This window comes from Parambassis ranga, chromosome 3 (assembly GCF_900634625.1).
Source record: "Parambassis ranga chromosome 3, fParRan2.1, whole genome shotgun sequence".
In the NCBI taxonomy this organism is placed as follows: Eukaryota; Metazoa; Chordata; class Actinopteri; family Ambassidae; genus Parambassis; species Parambassis ranga.
The window spans coordinates 6,521,035-6,543,136 of record NC_041024.1 but is presented as its reverse complement, the minus strand read 5'-3'; the positions used below and the strand labels follow the sequence as shown (position 1 = coordinate 6,543,136).

The 22,102-nt window shown below is 41.6% G+C and overlaps 1 protein-coding gene across 1 annotated transcript; it reads left to right on the top strand.

Annotated features, from left to right (window-relative positions):
• Nucleotides 1-3,262: 3,262 nt before the first annotated feature.
• smad3a (SMAD family member 3a) lies at nt 3,263-21,708 on the top strand. The gene is made up of 8 exons (XM_028401817.1): nt 3,263-4,026; nt 16,347-16,540; nt 16,801-16,935; nt 17,658-17,783; nt 18,431-18,643; nt 18,735-18,872; nt 19,648-19,792; nt 21,186-21,708. Exons 1-8 carry the CDS (start codon nt 3,824-3,826, stop codon nt 21,307-21,309), a joined length of 1,278 nt encoding a protein of 425 aa, XP_028257618.1. The 5' UTR covers nt 3,263-3,823; the 3' UTR covers nt 21,310-21,708.
• The last annotated feature ends 394 nt before the right edge of the window (nt 21,709-22,102 follow it).

Genomic DNA, 22,102 nt, shown 5'->3' with positions numbered 1-22,102 from the left:
AGATTTACAGAAACAGGAGTAGAGATGTGAAAAAGAAGTGTTTGTGAAGGGAGGACAAACAAAAGTCAAGAGGAGAGGAAGGAAGAAAAACTGTCATCTGTGGAGTACTGAAGTGAGATACTAGGAGGGGCCGCTGCATTTGGAAGGGTGTGTGTGTGTGTGTGTGTGTGTGTGTGTGTGTGTAAGACGGTTATGATGTTGATCCTCTGGTACAACATGTGCATGTGTCAGGAACTGATGAGCGATTTATGGCGTTCTCAGTCAGAAACCGACATTCTGCTGCTGCCAAGAAGACGAGTAAAAACACTTTTATACGGTCGTCAGCAGTTTGCCCTGAGCTCTGTTCTCTCATAAACAGGTATCGCTCAAACACACACACAAACAAACACACAATCATGCACACATTGTATACACAAAAAAAGAAAGAGATTACTGTAGTTTCACTGGTCATGGCTTCAATAAACTTTACAGAATGACCTTTACAGAAACCTACCAGGATGTGTCATGTGCAAAGAACAATAAGGTTAATTCACTACTCATCTAGAACATTGACTCATAACTAAAATGAATAATGCTGGTCACTATGTAAATGTTTTGAGAAAACCACATTACCCTGGAACACTTGCCATTAATTGTCTGCCCCCTGGGTGCTGCTGGTCTCAGTGTTCTGTTTTTTAACACATTCACTAGCACAACTCTGTCCAAGTGAGGCAGATAGCCTTCCTGCACTGTAAGGCACGCACCGGCTATCTCTGGGTTAGAATCAATAGTAGTGTTTATGGTTCCATGTTCATCATATATTACTACATTTCTGAGTAAAATCTTCACTTTTTAACTCCAGTAGATGTATTTAAGCATGTAATCAGTGTATAAAACCTGATGCATTGCTTTCTGTTAGACTAACTATACATAAGTTGAAGCCTCAGAGACAAACACAATAGAGTGTATTAGGATAAATATGTAGAAAACATGCACTGTATTTTTTCCAAGATCATTGCACTTTAAAGTGTAATACAATTGTGATGTTATTTACAGAGCATGAGACTCAAATGTGTAAACAATGCAGATGTTTTAAATCTAACTGTGGAGCTTTTCTGCAGGATGATACTGGGATAATAACAGTGATTATTTTATTTACATCAGTGTAATTTCACATTTCAGCTGGCCAAACATTGGTCATCTGTTTCATTATCACATCCATCCACAGACCCACAGACCCTATTCTTTGTGACCCCTCTTCTCTAGGGACACCAGCTGACATCACACACACACACACACACACACACACACACACACATATGGACACTCTGGACTAAGTCCCCCGAGGTTGAAGCCAGCACAATGTCATTATCAACCATCGGATTGTACGTGGTCACTGCCTATTCAGTCTTGCTGACGTGTCTTTTGTGCTCAGTAATTCTTCTCACAGAAGCCCACCACAACACTACCTCCACCCCTTTCCCTCGCACACTCTGTCCCACCACCACCACCACCACCACCCCCACATCCACATCTACTGCGGCCCATCTGTAACCCCATCCCCCCACCCTGCACCCCCATATCCGCCCTGTCTCGCTCTACACTTCTCCAAAACAAACCAGCTGTCTTGGCCGGTCGTGTCCCCCGGGGGCGTAAACAGGTGCCGAGAGGGCCGCAGGGCCTCAGCAGCATGTGACACATGGCAGCACGCTCCTCCAGCCTTCTCCTCCGACCTGCCAACACACCAGAGAGGGAGAGAGTGGTGTGTTTTACAGCTGTACACTTGATTGTTACCACAGACAAGGAGCTGCTGAAAGCTGGGACTGTAAACTACCATCTCTCCCTGAATTCATAGAAAATGTTTGTGATTAAAAAAACATGCTTTATAATGCTTTATGTGATTAATCAAAGTTCTTCACAGTCCTGTGAAGTGTGAATCCATCCACCAAAGATCTTTCAACTGTAAAGAACCTTGACATGCCTTTAGCAGGTATAAAAATACACACCGCTGTATAACCAAAATAGATAAAAGGAAGGGGGTCTGTCCTGCTGAGCCTGAAGCCAGCTGTATTTTTAGCACAAACTACACACTGTGCAAAGAGAGGGAGGGGGGGGCTGCTGGATGAGGGTCAATGTGCCTGCCCACACACACACACACACACACACACACTGAAATGGTAACCACAGGTCAATGCTACTATTCTCGCATGACTGTGAACTGTCAATGGAGGCTCTGACTAAAGGTTTGCACCTAACCACCATCCCCATATCCCCACATTTGACTGCTCATCATTCTGACTGTGCAACTTCTTCTTCTTCTTCTTAATGTGTGTGTGTGAATAGAAACCCAGCAAGTGCACTAGCTTCTTTTCACTACTTTTACAACCCTTTCAAGCTCTTGCTAATAAGACAACCCAAGTTTGGAAACTGCTCTTGAACACAATACTCTTCCTTTTGAAGCTTGAAGAACAAAGGCAGCTTCACACCCTAAACTGTCCCACTATCACTTTCTCTGTGTGGAGCTCAGCACTGCTGCACAGTCTGTTGTGCATCTGGCACTTGACTCCTTGACACTCACACTGTGTGTGTGTGTGTGTGTGTGTGTGCAAACTAGTGAGGGGGTTGTATGCATATGTGAGTGTGTGTGTGTGTGTGTGTGTGTGCATATGCTGAGTGAATCAGACAAGCTGAGGCAAGTTGGTGGATCATCTCCTACGTGCGTGCATGGCTTCTATCACCTTCCCATCTTGCAGCAGCTTCTGAGTTATTCTTCCATGATGTGGAGACATCAACAAACCCAGTAGCAATTAACTGGGAAGTCTGGTGCTGGAGATGCTGAATGTCAAACCTCAACGCAACAAAAACACACACACACAGGAATGTATTCTCATGCAAGAGAGAGACAATTAAGAAAATGTGGATTTCTAAAAATAAAGTGGAAAAACCTTAACTTTATTACTATGTGGAGGGAATAAAACCATCATCGCTCTATTCAGACTGTAATTATGTGACATAGATAATGTGAAACTGACTCATTTTGGATTTGCTGCAGCTTTCCCCTCCAGTTTAATCAGATCCTATACACTCACATGCAAAAGTTTGCTGTTTGCTCAGAGTTGCATAACAAAATCAAGTGTTCTGTGCATGTGTGTGATTGTGACAACTTATTTAGTCAAGTTTGTCACCAAGCAATAACAGTTGGGGGGAAAAGTGCAGTGATTGTGCAACATCCAGTGTAGCACATTTGGCCAGCTGCTTCACACTGAGCCCTTCACAGGTCTGCTGTGCAGTCTGGAGCCTGAATGGAGACTCTCAGCAGCAGCTCCAGCATTTGCATTTGATGCAGACTTCAGTCGGCGGACCCAGCACCGCGGATGACTCTGAACTTAACAAAAAAAAAACTTTCCTGAACTAAGGTTGAAACGCCTCGAGAAGACACAAACAAGTACTTCTGCTTAGGTGTTTGTGTTGAATACGCAGTTTTGTTTTTTGCGTGACTCATCTTCGTTGTATTTTAAAATAGGTCGAAGTTGTTTCAGTGAAGGAGTGCAGACGGGACTACGTTTTCTGGCGGAGTGACACTAAATCCACAGCGCGACAGACTACCGGTGCACTCACAGTTCGCCGCTGTGCTCCAGCCAGACAGACCCGAGTGCGCTAAAACTGGAGACTCCGAGATGCAAATGTGCGGCATTTAATAAACAATAACAGTTAGTTTTGTTGTTTAGATAAGCAACGCTTTCATCGGCATCGTTTTTTGGAGCGTTTCAGGGGTAGTTATTCGCGTGTTTTGTCTAAACTAAACGGACTTCTCGACACTGGACGGACTTTAGCTGAACTCAAGATGTCAATTTTGCCTTTCACTCCCCCCATTGTCAAAAGACTCTTGGGCTGGAAGAAGGGAGAGCAGAACGGCCAGGAGGAGAAGTGGTGTGAAAAAGCGGTTAAAAGTCTGGTGAAGAAGCTGAAGAAGACGGGACAGCTGGACGAACTGGAGAAAGCCATCACCACCCAGAATATCAACACAAAATGCATCACCATCCCACGGTAAGGAGAGTTTGACTGTTACCGTTGACCGTGAATTCAGCATCCTAGCTTGTGCTGAAGTGACGTTCTTGCTCAAGTTACTGCAGTTTTAAACGTTTGATTACAGCTCAGCAACCGAGAAACGGAAACCTGTTCTTGCTAGTCTATCTTTGCTGTCTGTTGCACCTTGCCAGTGTACGGCATCGTTACTTGGCTGAAAAGTTGACATTTCTACTTCCTTTCTTGCGTCGATCTCTTGTGCATTCAGATGTTGTGTTATTAAACATGGCAACATGGTGGCACGGTGGTAATGCTTAACGAGCTAACATTGGTCCATGCACGAAAGCTAGCAAAGCGTCGTGCCATCATGCTGCCATCACTGTACTGAAAGTGAACTGAAACAATCTGCAGCAGTTTCTGGTGATCAAATTGACATTTCTGTAAAGTCATTTAGTTAAAAACAGGATATAATCTGTGCATTAACTAGCCAGCAAGGCACATGCATTGCAAAAGCACTAATGGAGTCCAAGTTATATAACTTGGCCTTAATCTGGGACGCTTTCTAGCGTTGTTAGTGCGTAGGCGAGTCTGTGGAGCTGCGCGCTTTCTCTCCTCTCCTTTCCTTTCAGTGCCTCAGTCTACAGTCATTTGTCCATGAACATATTATTTAGAACAAATACTGGTATTTGACACTGAATTCCTGCAGATGGCTTCAGTGATCCAGTTGTGTTAAAAGCAGTCTCTCCTCTGATGAAAGTCTGTGACAGGTAGGAGCCTGTGAGGAGCTTTGTAAACACAAGTTGTCACTGAAAATCTGCACGTGTAATAGACCTATAGGTACACCTGGTCTTCAGTCATAAATATTACATCATCATCATAATCATCATCATCATCGTGAATAACAACAACTGTTATTGACAATCAGCCATGTGTCATACTGAATGGTTCCAGCTTTTTTGTAACCTTGTCAAGAATCTGGGAATATGTGATATGATGTAATATTTGTGATTTGCCTTTTGAAATACTCCTTAATCTGTATTTGCATACACTTATAAAGACATTTTGTAAAGTTATGGGTTAATGGTCAAAAGCAATATGAATGCAGTTCTGTTCAAGACAGGCCGTATGATGCCTGTAATGCACCTTACAGTTGGAGTGTAAGGTGCAGAGGTGGACGGGTGGATGTTGTTGCACTGAAGTGGTGGTAGTCACAGTGTCAAATCGATGGTGGAACAATGTGTGAGATCTTGAAATAACTGCACATCTTGCAGGCCTGTTGAAAGCCTGCATGAGGTGCCACTAAGCCGACTTTGTTTCTATATGTGAGCAACCAAAATATGACACACAAAGAGGAGGTTTACTGAGAATCGTATTGCAATTTGTCTGTGTGAAAGCCTCCATAGTAGATCCTAAGTTGAATCAACACCTCTATGTAACAGAGGATTTGTTGCAGGCTGTGTTAGTTTCATTTAGCTACAGCTCATGTTTCTGTAGGTTCACGGCTACTTTAAATTCTCGCCCCTTTTTTTGAGCTAAGTAAATAAGATCTTCAAATTTTTGCTTGCATCTGCAAAATCTCACTTGCATGTGCGGGCCATTCAGATTTAATAGCACACTGTGTCAGATGAAATTTAAACCCCACGCAGGGCACTCCCACATTCTGGATTGCCACAAGTGTGCATATCATAGCTTGCACAGGCCTGGGCCAGTGTTCAGAGTTAAGCCTACCCGGAAAGTTAAATAATGTTTGCCATGATCCAGGTTTCATATTTCCCACCACTAATGCCGAGGGGAAGAGGCACAGTGCATTAAGATGACCCCAGATCAGAGCTGGCTGTCAGTGTGGACTAACAGTGTCCCTGGAGAGCTGCTGTTTCTATTAATTCCCCCACGTTCTGGCTCACTGACAGCAGTTGCCTGCATGTTCAGGCCTGTCTGTGGGGAGGTCAGCTCCTATCTCTCTGACACATGAACTCCCTGATGGGGCTCATGGCTACCCCTCTCAATGGCAGCTTGCAGGGATGCTGAGTGCAGAAGGAAGCAGGAACTGTGTATTGATTGAGTCCATAGTTGCATCTGGCAGTGGGATAGTTGGGATATCATATCATGTATCGGCTGGGGTAATTTAAAGTAACATTATTGGAAAAAGAAGGAATAAGTGATTTAGTCATCATGTTTTAGAAGGTCAGATACCAGAAGATGATACTCTCTGAGGGCTAGTGTGTTTTTCTGTTGTGTCAAACAAATTTAATATTGTTTAGAAGTTTTGTCCAAAGACATTTCTTCTTGTAACATTTGTCAGCCTTACAGTTATTCAGCCTTACATAAATGACAGGCTCCAACATGCCTGTTTGCTTTGAGCAAGTAAACTTAGGCCTTATGAGTTGTCCAATGGGCAAGTTCAAAAAAATGAATGTCTTTATCCATTTTTGATAAATGACGTCGCTGTTGGCCTGTCAACGAAGTTTGATCTCAGATGTGCAATGCAGTGGAATAACATCGTATTTTGTCTTAAGATGTTCCTCCAAACATTGTTGTTGTTGTTGTATCACTACAGTTGTAAGGTAGTGTTAACATTAATACAAAGGTTAAAAAAAAAATTTAATCTGTCAACTTCGGAATAATTACCATCTAGATAGGATTCTAGTCTGTTTTGGCCCTTAATTTAGCAAGTAAAACATCTTAGCCACCTGCCTGAAGCCAGTTTGCTGAAAAGCCTAATATAAAGCCCTGGATGGGATGCTTAGTATCTCTTGGTTTTGTTTTAAAAGGGCTGTGACCTCCTAGATAACATTTAAAGCAGTGTGACTATATCTCGCAAGAAAGTCATGACATCACAGTGTGGTGAGTTTGGTCAAGGCCGAGTTATTTTTGGGTGTGGGTGGCCAGTGTGGCCAGTGGAGAAAACTGTGTGTGCATATGTGCCAATCGGTTTACATAGATAAAGCCTGCATCCCATAAGAAAACATTTGTCACATCACTTTGATTCATATTCCCTTTTGATGGAAAAAGCAAAGCATATCAGGCTTCGACTGTCACTCAGACAGAGCTGAGGTAAAGGCAAAGTGAAAGCTAGAGCTCATATCCAAGCTGAAGTCTTAGTCAGTCAAAAACAAGCAATTGTGGCATTGACTTACCCTCCCTCACTCTTTTCTCCAGTTTTCTTTTAAAAGCCCTCTCTTCCTGTGAGCTGTAAAGCTGGGTTAGTCACAAACATTGGTGTGTAAAATGCGTAAAGCAATGAAAGTCTACCAGTTTCCGAGAGCTGAGGGGTGGATGTTAAGTGTGGTTGCCTGAGATGCTGAAAAGTGAAAAGATGACTAACATTCATGTTTATTAAGGACTGAGACTCATCTATATACAAGAGTTAAGTGTGTTTAGTTATGCTTGGGCAAGAGGGAGGAAGTCAAATTGGTGAAATGCAGAAAACAGGAGACTGATACAAATCATTTCTTTTAGCTATTGCCAGGGTAGTTTCCTAACTGTTCTCCTACAGGGACCTAAAATTAAAGACACCAATCAAGTTTTTAACTTTTTATTTGCGAGTTACACGTTACTTCTGCAAATATCAAAACAGTATCCTGCTCTGACTCTTCTGTGGGTAAAGTTTGAATTGTGGGTCCTTAAGGTTAGAAGCCCATCTATGATCAATTATCGTTGATCACAAACAGAAGCAGAAAAGATTAGTTTAAGAGTTAATAGGTGGGAACTGAATGAGACCTGCATAATACCAGCAGTGGGAACCCTGGGATGAGAGAAATGATCTAAGGTGTGTGTGATGCATGTATGTGAGTCTTGTGTTGTGTCTCTCACTGAGCCCTGGGGGAGAGGATTCCTCACTCCTACATTAACTCTGGGTTTGGGCCAGTGCTGGAGAGAGTACATTGGTCTTGTGCACACACATCCCTTCTGGTAGCAAGATTACAGTCTGATTCACACTGCTGCATGTCAGGGCAGGAGAGAAGTCCCAAGCACGCATAAAAGTTAAAAAAAAACAAGGAAGACATGAAATAAAATGAATAGACTAAGAATAAGACTGGAAGGAAGCAGAGGTGGACACACAGAGACCAACCCTTTTCACAAACAAAGATCACCATTCACAGGGCAAGACTTATGTCCACAACTGTGATTCTTCACACGCTGGTGCTGAACAGCATCGTCGAGTTTTGAGGATTTCTTTTACTGATTTATTCAGCCCATTATACACTTATTTGTGGCATAATCATGATATAGAGCAGTGTTTAACTCAGGTCAAGTCTCAATAAATGAGGTTCCTGCCGTAGTTCAAAGAGCTTTAAAGTGTGACAGCGGTGGAATGAGGGAAAGTGTGCACAAGATAAATAGGCAGAGGAAGAACAGGGGATTCCCGGTGTTGTGTCTGTTAGTGGAAGAGATGGCTATTATCATAATAGAATAATGAGACAGAATGACTCATTATAATTGCTTGACAGAATTTAAAAAAAAAAGTGAAGATGCCACAGGTGAGAGAAAGGATTTGAAATTTGAGTCGGAAAGAGAAAGGTAAAACCAGAAATCCAAGGGTTTAGATGTAGGAAAAAACAGAGACAGGCTATTTGGCAAGAGGCTGTGTCTTGGATTCTCAAGCTTATCAGAGGGAGACTGTGGTTAGTGTGGTTTGCATGCAACCAAAATACACACTAATAGTTGAGATAGAACTGGTTTGTTATCCAGCTAGACAGCAATTCAGCATCAAAAGAAGCTTGTCTGTGTGCATCTGGGTGACAGACTAAATTAAAAACACACAGACAAACGCCTTGCAGCTCCTCTGTGCTGAAAAGATGTTACATATATGTCCCTGGCTCCATAATCTGTCTGCTAGAATGCGTGTACCGTCTTTTGTCATTAATGTCTTGTCATTTATGAGACTGTACATCTGTCTTTATCAAGCTCATAGTGCTTTAAAAAATGTGTGTATGTGTAATTTTAATATTTCCTTTATGTCACTGTTGTATAAGTATTTATCTGATCCAGTCACCGGGTCATTTTTTTCTGCCCTTTTCTGGCACAATGCTAATAACAGGCTGCTGGGTAACTTCAGAAACTCATTGCCATTTCAGATAAAAATTAATTTGCTTCTTTTGAAGTTGCAATTGAAAACTATTCAGTCACTTTCAGTCATTTTCCTATTTTCTTCATTCACACACAGGCGCGCTATCATTTACTTAGGCGGCTTTCACATCAGATATCACACCTGAGTCATCCGAGATCCGTGATGTTCAACAGGGACATGGTACAAGACAGGTCACGGAGAGTTTATGTGTTGTCTGTCTGCATGTGGTTAGCTGCACACTAATGATTGTAATACGTTGCCCTCTGGTTGGGTTCAGGATTCCTGTCTTTGTTTGATTTGCTTGAGACAAAGGGGATACTGCTATGAGTCAAGGCAAATACATACACATGTGTCTGACCATTTGTCTGATGGTGTTTACTTCAATGCAACTCAAGGAGTTAAACTTCAAAAAAACTTAAATGGCTTCACCAGACTGCTACAGTTTTGCTGCCTATATGATTACTGTAAAATGAAACGGTTGCTGCATTATACTGCCTTAAAGTTAATGCATTAAACTTTCAATTTTGATTTTTATGTGAATGCCATATAGTCACAGAAGGAAAACAACAGTACAAGCAGTCAGTCTTCTTAACTAAATTCATAAACATATATTTAATGTCATTGCAAGTGTGTGTGTGCGTGCATGTGTGTGGTTAGTCAGCGCAGAGGAATGCTCTTTCAGCCTGCCGGGGCTTTGAGGAGGGCGTGGGCTGCTGTTTGGTTTGCGGCTTGCACCACGGGTGGAGGGGTGAAAGACAGCTCTGCCTCGACTTGGCCCTGGCCGTCTCACTATCTGCGGGGGAGTACACATGCACAAGACAGAAACGCACACACAGATGTGTTCACCAGACAACAAATGTGCCTTTGTATTCCACTTGCCACTACCACCTCCTCCGTCCACTGCTGCTGGTGCTGCTACTGCTGCTACTGCTGCAGCTTCACGGTGCTGGACTGCAGCTGGATGTCTGTGGGAACACGGCCTGGCATGAAGGAGCAAGGGGTTTAAAAGGAGAGAGTGAGATTACTTTTCAGACATGAGGACAAGCGAAAGTCTTAAAATATAGATATTGAGCAATGGCTGGAGGTTGGAAAAAGTTTCCTGACCATGATAATGAGCCACATCTCTCAATGCAGATGCAGTCAATAAAAGCTAAGAAACATGAATAGATAAAGAGCACCACTTTAGTCAAAAACAACCAGAAACGTATGTCAAGCCAAGAGTTCTCCAGACACTCTACTGTCAAGGACACCTGATACACAAGAGACACAAGAGACTGTAGCCCGCTATCTGATAAGATTTTGACCCGAGGGACCTCTTCTGGGAGTAGTTAGTTGTTGTGTGGTGTAGATTTTCAGCACTGTGTAGCATGACATGTGGTTAGAATGCTACATGCAACTGCTGGGATCCCCAGGTGCTCTGGTTTCCTCTCATCGGTTGATTGAAGTACAGAGTCAAAATAGTTTCTAAGGTGTAAATGTGAGGATGAATGAGTTTCTGCATATGTGATAACTTTATAATATACCGCTTGCAGGTAGCAATTATTTATAATATGTATAATATCTCATATAATATGATTCATAACCATGTTTACCTTTACTTTGATGTAATAGTACCTGATTAGATCCAATTTTTTAAATCTTGTATGACTATGTAGACACAGGGTGAGTAATAATAAGGCAGATTTTTCCTGTGTTTATATAACTCTCTCCACTCAAATTTTCGTTTGTGAGACTTTACATCCTTCTGGAGGATGATAGAGTGTGGTTTATCCATTTAGACAGAGGAACAAACATTCATTTTCCTGGACCAGCAGATCTGCCTGCACTCTCTTCAACTTAACTGGACTGTGAACAGAAATGTATTGACGAGTTGCATCTGGAATATTTTCAGTCATTCATCATTTTGGTTCAGAAAGAGAGACATACTGCTCAGCTCATTGGCTATTAGCAGTAAAACTAATGGTTCCCAGTCCTCCGTTGTCTCACTTGTTTTTTTGTGTCCAGACTGTTATTTGTCGTCTAGCTTTGCCAGTCATCTGTCTGCCGGTTTCATATTTCACACTGGACCCTCCTTCACTGGTCCCAGCACACTTCAGCGTTATGATATCACCTATGCACTACAGTCAGACTTTCTTTTCTCTCACATTCTATTCTTGGCCCCCGACCCCCCCGCTGATGCAACCTTTGTTAAAAAAAGAGAAGTCTGATGGCTTTTCCAGAGAGAGTGTGAGGTGTGCATGTGGAACATGTTTCTCTGCATGTGCCTCACTGCTGCTGGAATGTATTCACCAGCCAACACTTTTTTTTCTTATTGTGTTGATCAGTGCAGCTCAACACAATGAAAGATTTGCAAATAAAGTAAACTGTCTTTTGAATGAGTATTGTTTTCGAAAATTTGCATCTGTCCCTCAATATTAAGGCACATCCTTGCAGGCAGTGCATGAACGAGTCTAAATTTAGATAGATTGTTTTCACAATCAAGTCAACAATCAAGTCATTGGTCTATGAAAAATCTATCATGAAACACCATGATAGAAACAGGATGTAGTGTAATAACACTACATCCTGTTTCCTTAAAAAAATAAAAAGCCCAATTCATGACAAATTTATTTTGATTATACCATTTATACAGACACTCTCAGCGATCAAGCCTTTTTGCACATGTAGATGTGAAGTTAAAAGCAACTTATCAGTGACCTAATCCTTTGTCTCACCAAAATCATCCTAAATTACCTGCCTCAGCATTGCCAGCTGTGTTAACTGGGAAATAAGCAAGTAAGAAGACAAGAGTTTAGATGCAGTTAAAACTCAGGTTTTATCTTCATATTTAGAATTATGTAATCTAATGTAATTCTGTGTTATACAGAAACATGTGAAACTCACTTGTCCTGTATGCACACAATGCAGCAGAAGCATTGCTTAACATGTTGCAAAAACAACTCCTGAAACGATTTGAACTTCCCATATCTGTGAAGTGGCCATGTGTCACATCCTTATGGTTATGGTCCTAAATTAGTAAATGATTTTTTTCTTCACCTGGTTTTGTAGAAGACCTCTTCTCAATGTCACTGGATTGTAGCCCTGTTGGTTGTGGCTCGACAGACTAGCCATAGACTTTATGAAAGGCACAAAGGCCATTTTAACCCCACACCCCAATACTCCCACCCCCACCACCCTCCTTCCTCAGTTAGTTCTGGGCTGAAGATAGGGCGGTCCGAATAGTGGGACAGACGGAGGAGAGGCAAAAGGGGGGTTCAGGGGGCTCAGTCACAGACACTCTGAGCTGCCCTGAGCTCTTGAGTCTGTCTGCTCTCTATTGTCCAGCAGCACCCTCCTTTCTTTATCCATCCATTTTATCCTCTGCCCCTTGTGCTCTTAAAGGACAGATTGTGACTGGAGGTCCTGATGTTTACACACAAAACTGCACATGGATTTAAAGCATCCAAAAAAAATCCATTTTACTTTTTAAATGCTGCCAGCAAAAACTAGAATAAATTCTTCTGCTCAGTAAAATGAGCTCTGACTTTCATTTAAACTCAAAGACTGGCACAGAGTTGTGAAAAGTCCATGTCAAAAAGGCCCGAGTCCACAGGGAGGCAGTGCATGTTTTCAGCACTCCTCAGACCACTGCCAGCCTGAACACACACACAGTGTATATGTTTGTGTCTCTGAGCGTAACTGGGCATGCCTCTGTGTGTTTGTTTTGCTCCCCCTCCCCTCCACACCAGCTTAGTTGAGCTCAATCTGCTCTGTCTGAGTCTGTTTGGTGAGTCAGCCAAAATACATGTATCCACTAATCTTCATGTCTTCCTTTTTCTTACTTTTTAACAGATGAAAACTAAGTTTGTGAATAGCTTGTAAATAATCTTAATCTGATTGTGTGTGTGTGCATAGAATGCATTCCCTACCACACATATGCACATGCTGGTTGAGTGTAAAGTTCAGACTCAGCCTCAGCTCCAGGTCATGGAACACAATGATGTTGATACAATTTCCCCTGTGGCAAAAAATCTATACCAATTTGTCTGTTTCGCTTCTGGACATCAATTTCACTTTGTCTGTGGACAGAGAAACATCAGTGCTTTATCGCTTGTTCTCATATAGAAAGATGAACAGACAGCAGTATGTTTTAACAAGCCTCCCATGGTATTTCTGCACAGGGATATAAAAATGATTGCGGGACAGAAAAATGGGACATGTCATTTGTTTTGGATGTGAAGTGCAGGGGACAGCAGTGCCTGGGCCATCTTTTTGCGTCGGTACAATTGACTTGTAATTTGTTTACACTTTGGCATTGATTTGAAATGAAAATATTTGACTATTTTAAACAAGTGTAGAAATGATTATGATAACTGAACCATTATATGGAAAGCAGCTTGAACTGAACTTTATAGTAAAGGGCTGCCCCGATGAGCAGTTTAAGTTTTGGAGAATTGAGTAGCAATCAAAAAGGATAACTGATCTTCAGTCAGGAGTGTGTGATGTGTGACCATGTTGCTACTGTGGATAACGACTGGATAACAGACATTAGTTAAGCTACATTTTTTCAGCTATAGCTCCTCTGACCACACATTATATGTATGTAAACCTTTCCCTGCAATTTCATTATCCATCTGGTATTCCAGTTCAATTTTTTGAATTGTAAATAAAATCAGTTGCTGATGATCTGTTTTGAGCAGTTATTCTGTAGAGAGCAGCTGAAGGATGAAAACTGCTTGTCTGAATTCTTGGAAGGCTTCATATCCCACCCATGTCCTTTAAATCTTCAGTCTGGAACACACACACACACAGAGGAGGGGGAATTTGGGGTCATAGTTATCCCCCCTCTGCCTCCCCTGCTACATAGCTGGAGCTGAAGTCTTTTGCAGGATCTGAGCTCGGCCTTTTAGACAGTGCTACTACTGGGTCTTCCTCTAAACGGCAGGCTGAGGCTTGATGGTGCCACAGGAGTATTTCTTTATTGCCAGGGCGGTGTTTCTCATCAAAGTCTCATTTATATGCCCTTATAAATCTCTTTAATAAAGTGAGTCATTTAGACTGAGAGGGATGCAGTGTGTGTTTGGACCTGTCTCATGGGTTGCATGTGTGTATTTTGTTTGCCAATTCATGATTTCCATGTCCCACATAACATAAATGTCATTTTCTGTCCACAGTTTATATGTGCAAAATGTGTGGATGGATGGATGTAGCATGTCGCATCAATACTCAAGTTTGTGCAAGCCTGCCAAGTCTGCAACTGTCCACATACATAAAAACCTTAAATTTGTCTTTACTTGACATGATTGCTATGATTCAATGCTTGTTGTTGCACATGTGAGTACACAGTCAACATGATAACCCTTTTTGCTGCGAGTTTAGTTTTATTAGTATTTTTGTACCTTGTTGCTTTTGCGCACCCACTGAGGCATTATACAACGTGGAGGGAGTATACCATAATTTAAATGTACCTTGAGAAAATTATAGCCTTTAAATGATTATTTTTACTGCTGTAAAAAGTTACAATTCCCCGTCTCTATTTGAATACACTCTGTTCTCATATTGCAGATGTGAGTAAATTGAGTCATACTGTTACTGAAAATCTTTTCTTCATAAACAGTCAAACACAAAATAGCCAGTAAAGCCACTGTAGAATGCGTGCTTGCTGATCCCAGCCCGAGTCACAGCAAAGATGCAAACATGCACACTACTGACATCAGATCAACCCTTTGTGATCACTTGGTTTGTGTGTTTTTTAATAGATTTCTCTCATGTTGTCATGTCTGTTGTTCTACCATGATTTGCTTTTCCAGCTTCTTTTATTCTTTAGCATTTAATTGTTCACTGAAGTAACATTTAAAGTGCCTGTTTGGGGCAACATTTAGAGCTGCTGTTACATTTACATAAACAGTGCCAAACTATGCACTGTGGTGAAAAGGAACGCTGCCTCAATAAATCATGACAAATAGGTGTTTTTTTGACCGCAAGATCTAAAAGGCTGTTTTAGGGGCAGCCCTCACTTTTGTGTGTCCCAACCGCAAGAGGGTTCCCCTGTAGGAGCTCTGTCAGATCTTTTATCAGAGTGATAAAAAAGTACAGACTGCACAGTAGGTACTTTGAGCAAAATAATGTGGCAAATTAATCTTGATTAGTTAAACAAAAGACAACAGGCAGTATTTCAAAAAACAAAAAGAACACCCTAGAAACAGCAAGACAAAGAACAACAATACAATGAAAGAAAAGATGGAAAGCAAAATGGGGAAATAGATCAAAAGGAGGTGCATTCTTTGTCTTATGCTCCAGATCCAAAGATCGTGATAGTGATAGAAACAAAACTAAAAGCGCTTCACTCCACTGATGTCTCGCTTCATCAACTGTATGACTTTGTGCAGTTGCGTGCTTGTAACATACCATTTGCAAATTCAACACCCCGTCCCCTGCCACCAACTTACAGTCTCCTTTTAAGCTCAGGGACTGTGAATGAAAGCTTTTGGCATAAAAATTTAAAATAGCACTCACCAGGCGTACAATGGATGACCCAAATGGGGCACCACTGAGCTTTCAGGAGTGATTCAAGTCATGACCCTGTGTTTATTTGGAGAGATATTTGTCCTTCTATAGGGCTTTACCGTAAACCTCTGACCCTTGCACTGTATTTGTGAATGAGTGGGCGAGACGGAGAGATAGAAGGGACATATGTGGTCACTGCCTCTTGCATAATACAATGATGAGTGTGTTTTTTTCCCCCTCTTTCACGGGTCATTGTGCAAAGAGATTACAGGCTACAACCCCATTATGTCAATCTGTAACGTCAAACTACCACTCATTACTGTCTGGTGGCCTAAAAAAATCATCCTGCCAGGAGCACTGTACACCAGATGAGTGCAGATGTGTTATACAACACAATGAAATTCTTGTTAGACATACTGTAATATCATTCCCGGTTGTTTATTATTAGATGTTGCCTCATAACCAGCGTGCTCACAGCTGGAACTCTCATCATCTTTCAGAGCCCAGACTAAACAACATTTGTGATATATTTGTGATATCTTTTTGAGTATGAAAAATGTAATGTTAAATTGAAACACATCACACGTCATGTTTTGTACTAGGATGCTTTGCTTATATTACAGCTACAACCTGTAACAACCAATCAAAAATGTTATTACATCAACAGTTGTTACATCAGAGTGTTTTCTGTTGTTCTGGGGAATAAAGCTTTCTAAACACAAGGTGAACTTTGGCTCAAATTCCTGACAAACCTCTCTGTTCCTTCTATTCCTGCTGTCCGCAGGTCTCTGGATGGCCGTCTGCAGGTTTCCCACAGAAAAGGTCTGCCACACGTCATCTACTGCCGTCTGTGGCGCTGGCCCGACCTACAGTCCCACCACGAGCTGCGGGCGGTGGAGCTGTGCGAGTATGCCTTCCACACGAAGAAGGATGAAGTGTGCGTCAACCCATACCACTACCAGAGAGTAGAAACACCAGGTACTGTATGACAGCTTGGAGCATGTTTATCTTTTCTACAGACCATGAATGGTTTTGCAAAAGCACATTTCCATGAATTTAAGGGAGGATTTATTTAAGTTTATTTTACTCAGCTTAGATTTATTGCACATTTTATAATTTTACTGCACAACTTTATTATTTTATTATGAATTTCAGTTTTAATTTATTCTATCCTGACATGAAACATATTACTGTTGCTCTATTCTAAGCAAATACTTTTGTCTCTTTGTTTCCATTAGTGCTCCCACCAGTGCTGGTACCCAGACACACAGAAATCCCAAGTGAGTTCCCTCCTCTGGATGACTACAGCCATTCAATCCCTGAAAACACCAATTTCCCTGCTGGAATTGAGCCCCAAAGCAACTACATACCAGGTACCAACATGCTTCCACACATGACTCAGACTTAAGGGCCAGTTTTAAAATCTGTCAGAATTAGTTTGTAAGGAGTGCTATCTGAGCAGTTGCAGCTGACCCACAGTATTCCAGTGTTAAGCTGTTAATGTGCATTTTTGTCCTTTCTGTTTAGTCACTTTACAACTCATTTTTCTCAGCTAAAACAGTGGGTTGTTGTAGATTAGGAGTTCTTTAACTAGATTCTTTATAGTGCCTGCCTGTTATGGACCTCAAACCTTATTATGAGTAAATGTCATAAACAGTATTTTATTACCTACCATTCACTGAACACGATCCACTCACTGTTGACAGTTTCAATTCATCACAACAAACTGGCATCCTACACTGAGTACAATACAGTTTGAATGCTAAATAAGTTAGCTCACTAACTTAGCTGTTGACAGAATACTTTAGATTCAATCAGAGGTCACCAGGATTGTGGCCATGTCTTATGCAGGGTTGATTTATTTTATTTTTTTACCATTTAGGCACATGTAAACACTGGCAGTAACAACATACTATATTTACATACACTCAGTGGTTTATATTCAGTCATTTCATCTAGATTTTTAGTGTTGCGTTTGAATCAGGCAGCTACTATACCCACACAACAGAAATTCCCAACAGATCTATTTTTAGGACCTTTGCCACAAATACAATGAGTTGTCTCTTGGGCTCATGTGTGTTTTTCTTTGTTACAGAAACGCCACCACCAGGCTACCTCAGTGAAGATGGAGAGACCAGCGATCACCAGATGACACACAGCATGGACACAAGCTCCCCGAACCTGTCACCGAACCCCGTTTCACCCACACACAGTAACTTGGGTAAGAACTGTCTGTTTGTGTACTTTTCCTGTCTATTGAAACAAATGTTTCAATAGTTTATCTGCCCCAGTGGGAATTCTCCGTTTGATTTAACTCCATTTTTGTAAGAGGAAACCAGGTGTTGAAAGAAGTCTTTGTCTTCCCAGCTCACCATGCGAGCTGTTAAACAGGCCAAGACACCATGCAGCCCACACTAACATCAATAACAATATCCTATGTTTATTCTATCAGGACGGAAAAACGCCAGGGGGTTCAGCTGGAACGCTCCTGGATTAAAATAACAAAATTACACCAGTTTCATTTGGCAGTGCTGTCCAGTTCTGTTCTTGACTTCAAAGCCAAGGACAAAATGTTAAAGTTGTTAGAGAGTGGCTGGGGAAAAAAAGCAAATTACCAGAACCAGTTGAAGTTACAGAAAACTACTATGGATAAGCCTGTAATTTGACATCCCACCAGTGAGGGTTGAGTTTCCACATTTTGTCTGGTAAAGCTTCTGGGAAACAGAGTATGGGTTTGACATGTTGTGACGCAAGCACCGGTGTTTTATTATTATTAAGCACGTTATTGTGCTTTATCGTGTTTGTACTTTGTGCCTGTTGTTCTTGTAGTGCGATTTAATAAAAACAAAATGTATGCCTTTCTCTCAGACCTCCAGCCAGTGACGTACTGTGAGCCAGCCTTCTGGTGCTCTATTTCATACTATGAGCTGAACCAGCGAGTAGGAGAGACCTTCCATGCCTCACAGCCCTCACTGACAGTGGACGGCTTCACAGACCCCTCCAACTCAGAGCGTTTCTGCCTCGGCCTGCTATCCAATGTCAACCGCAACGCAGCTGTGGAGTTAACACGCAGACACATTGGTAACCCTCTGCTCTAATAGTTAAAATAATAACGCATATAGACGTTCCGCATTGATGCTAGTTTGATCCTTTTCTGGCTGTTTTCTTTCAGGTCGTGGTGTGCGGCTGTATTACATTGGAGGAGAGGTGTTTGCAGAATGTCTCAGTGACAGCGCAATCTTTGTCCAGAGCCCCAACTGCAATCAGCGTTATGGTTGGCACCCTGCTACAGTCTGCAAGATACCCCCAGGTGTGTGTCTGGCTGATAGAGGATGAAAGATGTGGAAAAAGGAAAGAAAAGAGAGCAAGAGAAATCGGGAGAAACAAGGATAGAAACTCTTTTCTATCATAAACTGTCCTTGAGCAAGACACTGAACTTCAAATTGGTTAGCTCACTTCCAGCAGTGTGTGTGTGAATGGGTGCATTTTAAACAAAATTGAAAGCTTTTTGTATTAAAGTGCTATATAATTGCATTCCTTTTAACAAAAAGACGCAGAGGTCAACATGCTATTGCTTACCAGTTACTACAACGTGACCTAGTTTATGTTCTTTATAAAGCAGAAAGCATTCATTCATTCTGTCTGCTCTGTGGTCACTGTATTCCTCTTACTCTGCAGCTCCTCCCCACCCACCTCCTCCATTAGCAGAATTGTTTTCTTTGTTCATATTTGTTCAATCATTCAGATGTTGTAAATCTCAGGCTCTGCTGGGGGGAGGTTTGTGACCTAAGGCACAATCTGATAGCACTTGCTCAGACTGTTGCAGAGCATCAGTACAGTTACTGCCTGATCAGACAGTCTACATGTCTGTGGTTAAAGCTAAAGCTGCTACTAGTTTCCTGCTGCAGCTCTCACACACAAATGGTGTGGTATACAGGCTGGACTGCAGTATTGGTTGACTGCTAACATTGTGAATATTGCATGTGGAGCACTGCAGCTATTGTGATCATGATATAAACATTTTGTGTTATGTTTGTCTTTGAGATGCTTAGCTAATGGGTTTGTTGTCTGTTTTTTCCCTCTAGGATGTAACCTGAAGATATTCAACAACCAGGAGTTTGCGGCCCTGCTGGCCCAGTCGGTTAACCAGGGGTTTGAGGCTGTGTACCAGCTCACCAGGATGTGCACCATCCGCATGAGCTTCGTGAAAGGCTGGGGGGCTGAATACAGGTAAGCTTCAGCATTTACACATCAGCTTCAGGTTCGTGCTAACCTTTTCCTTTGGCAGCAGTGTAACTTCTGTCATAAAAATGTCAAGTGTGTATGTAAATGTAGACAATAGAATCAAACAGACTGTGAATCACAACCCACAATTCAGCAGCCCCCGCTAACAGGCATCTGCTCACACTCTGGTGGATCCGGTGCGTGATGTCACCAAGGCCTCATCAATAGAAACGGGCCCCAGTTGGCACGCCAGACTATTTTTAAACAAACACATGTGCTGTGTCAAAAAAGAGATGTCAGACTTTCCCTCTGCCATCCCCTCCCTGTTTTTTCCACACAGTCTGACTCACTGATAGTAAGAAAGGAGGAGACAGAAGTTAAGAGGCAGCAGATGATTGGTTTAAAGTTGGCTTTGCACACAGGAGGTTTCCACACAGGGGAAAACCTTTGTGCTGTGAGTGACTCCTCGCCAGTCCTGCCCAGACTAAATGCTGACATGTGGAGACTTAAAAACAGGATTCAGGTTACTGGACCAGCCTAACTCTCCTCCTCTCCCTCCACCTTCAGGGCACTGTCTCTGGCTGTTTCTAACTGTTGCATGTTGTCTTCTCACCTTTTTGTCTGGACTTCTTTTAATTTACAAAAAATAGCACAATTTAATTAGACACACACGGTTCATGTTTAGGTTTCCCTAATTTCAAGTCAAAGTCAGCTTTATTGTCAATACTTCCATATGTACAGGACGTACAGAAGATCAAAATAACACTACTCTCATACTCACCAGAATCTCAACCTAAGTCTTTTTTTTTTTAAACCTGACGCACATCCAAACATCATTTTGTGATACAGCAAGCACCAAGCAATAAGAACTGTTATTTACTTCATACATGTGCAGTAATACATTAAAGTATCATATAGTGTAGTCAAGTTACAGATATGCCTCTTCTGTGGGGAAAGAAGCAGCCCCCCTTTGCCATCTTTTTTGCGACTCAAAAACAGAATTAAAAAAATCACTTTCTTAAAATTTAACAAAGACCTTCTCATGTAATTATTCTGTTCTTGCCTTTCCGTTTGATTACCAATAAAAAAAATGCATATTTAGGCACTGAAGAATAAAACCTATTTTAGCCACTTAAACAAACTCCTGTCAAAAACAACCAATAACAGGCGAGTGTGTGTTATAATTAGATTAACACTGCTTTACTTAGGTGTCAGTCAGCCCCATCTTACAGCACGAGAGAATTTAAATCATCATTTTTGAATTATGCTAATTATGCTACCCTAACCCTAACCTTAACTCATAGGTGCTAAAATGAAAGCGTAGCAGTTCGTCACACTCTAAATGGTTGTGTTTGTGCCCTCAACATCTGTTTGTGCTCTCCTTGTGTCTCTCTCCCAGGCGACAGACAGTGACCAGCACCCCCTGCTGGATTGAGTTGCACCTGAACGGCCCACTGCAGTGGCTCGACAAGGTGCTCACACAAATGGGCTCCCCAAGCATCCGCTGCTCAAGCGTCTCTTAGGAAAATAAACCCTCATCCACTTATTTCCTGTGCACCATGTCTCCTAACAGTGACAAAAAAAAACACACACACAGACTGCACATAGACACGAATGGATACACAAGAAAGAAACAGACCCCCCCCCCCCCTCCTGTTTCAGTTACTTTGTCCTCCCCCCTCCCCATTAGCTGTCAGTAGCACTTTTATATATATGTTTTATGTGGCAAAAGGGGACAAGTGCATTAATGCAGTACTGTGTTAGTAGGATCTCCACATTATGTCCAGATTTTATTCTTTGGTATTCACACGTCAGAGAAGCTGTAGCAGTTTTTCATTCCTCTGTTTTTCTTTCCTCTTTTGTTGAAATTTTTACAGTTTTTTTGTACAGACATTGAAGTAAACGGTGAATTTGAAAATTCATTTTTTTAAGCATTAATCTCAAAATTCTGTGTAAGATGATGTTAAACTGCATTTCACTTGACTTGTTTTCTGTATCTGGGCATTTGATATTTAAAAATGTGAGATGGATTTGAAATGAATCATGTAACTGAAATGGTCAACCATCATTTGTAAATACTGTGTGAAGGAACATGCTCCTAAAGATAGGTTTTTTTTGTACTGACATTTTATGCAGCCATCTGACAGTAATTTTGTTTAAACAAAATAAGGAAAAAACTAGGAATCAAACAGCTTCTTTTAACTGTACTAACTTCCTTTTACACTGGACAAAAACCTACTAACATCTGGCCCATGACTTACCACAATCTGCATTCACACCTTTTCCAGTGCACCTCAGTCTTTGCCAATTTAGACA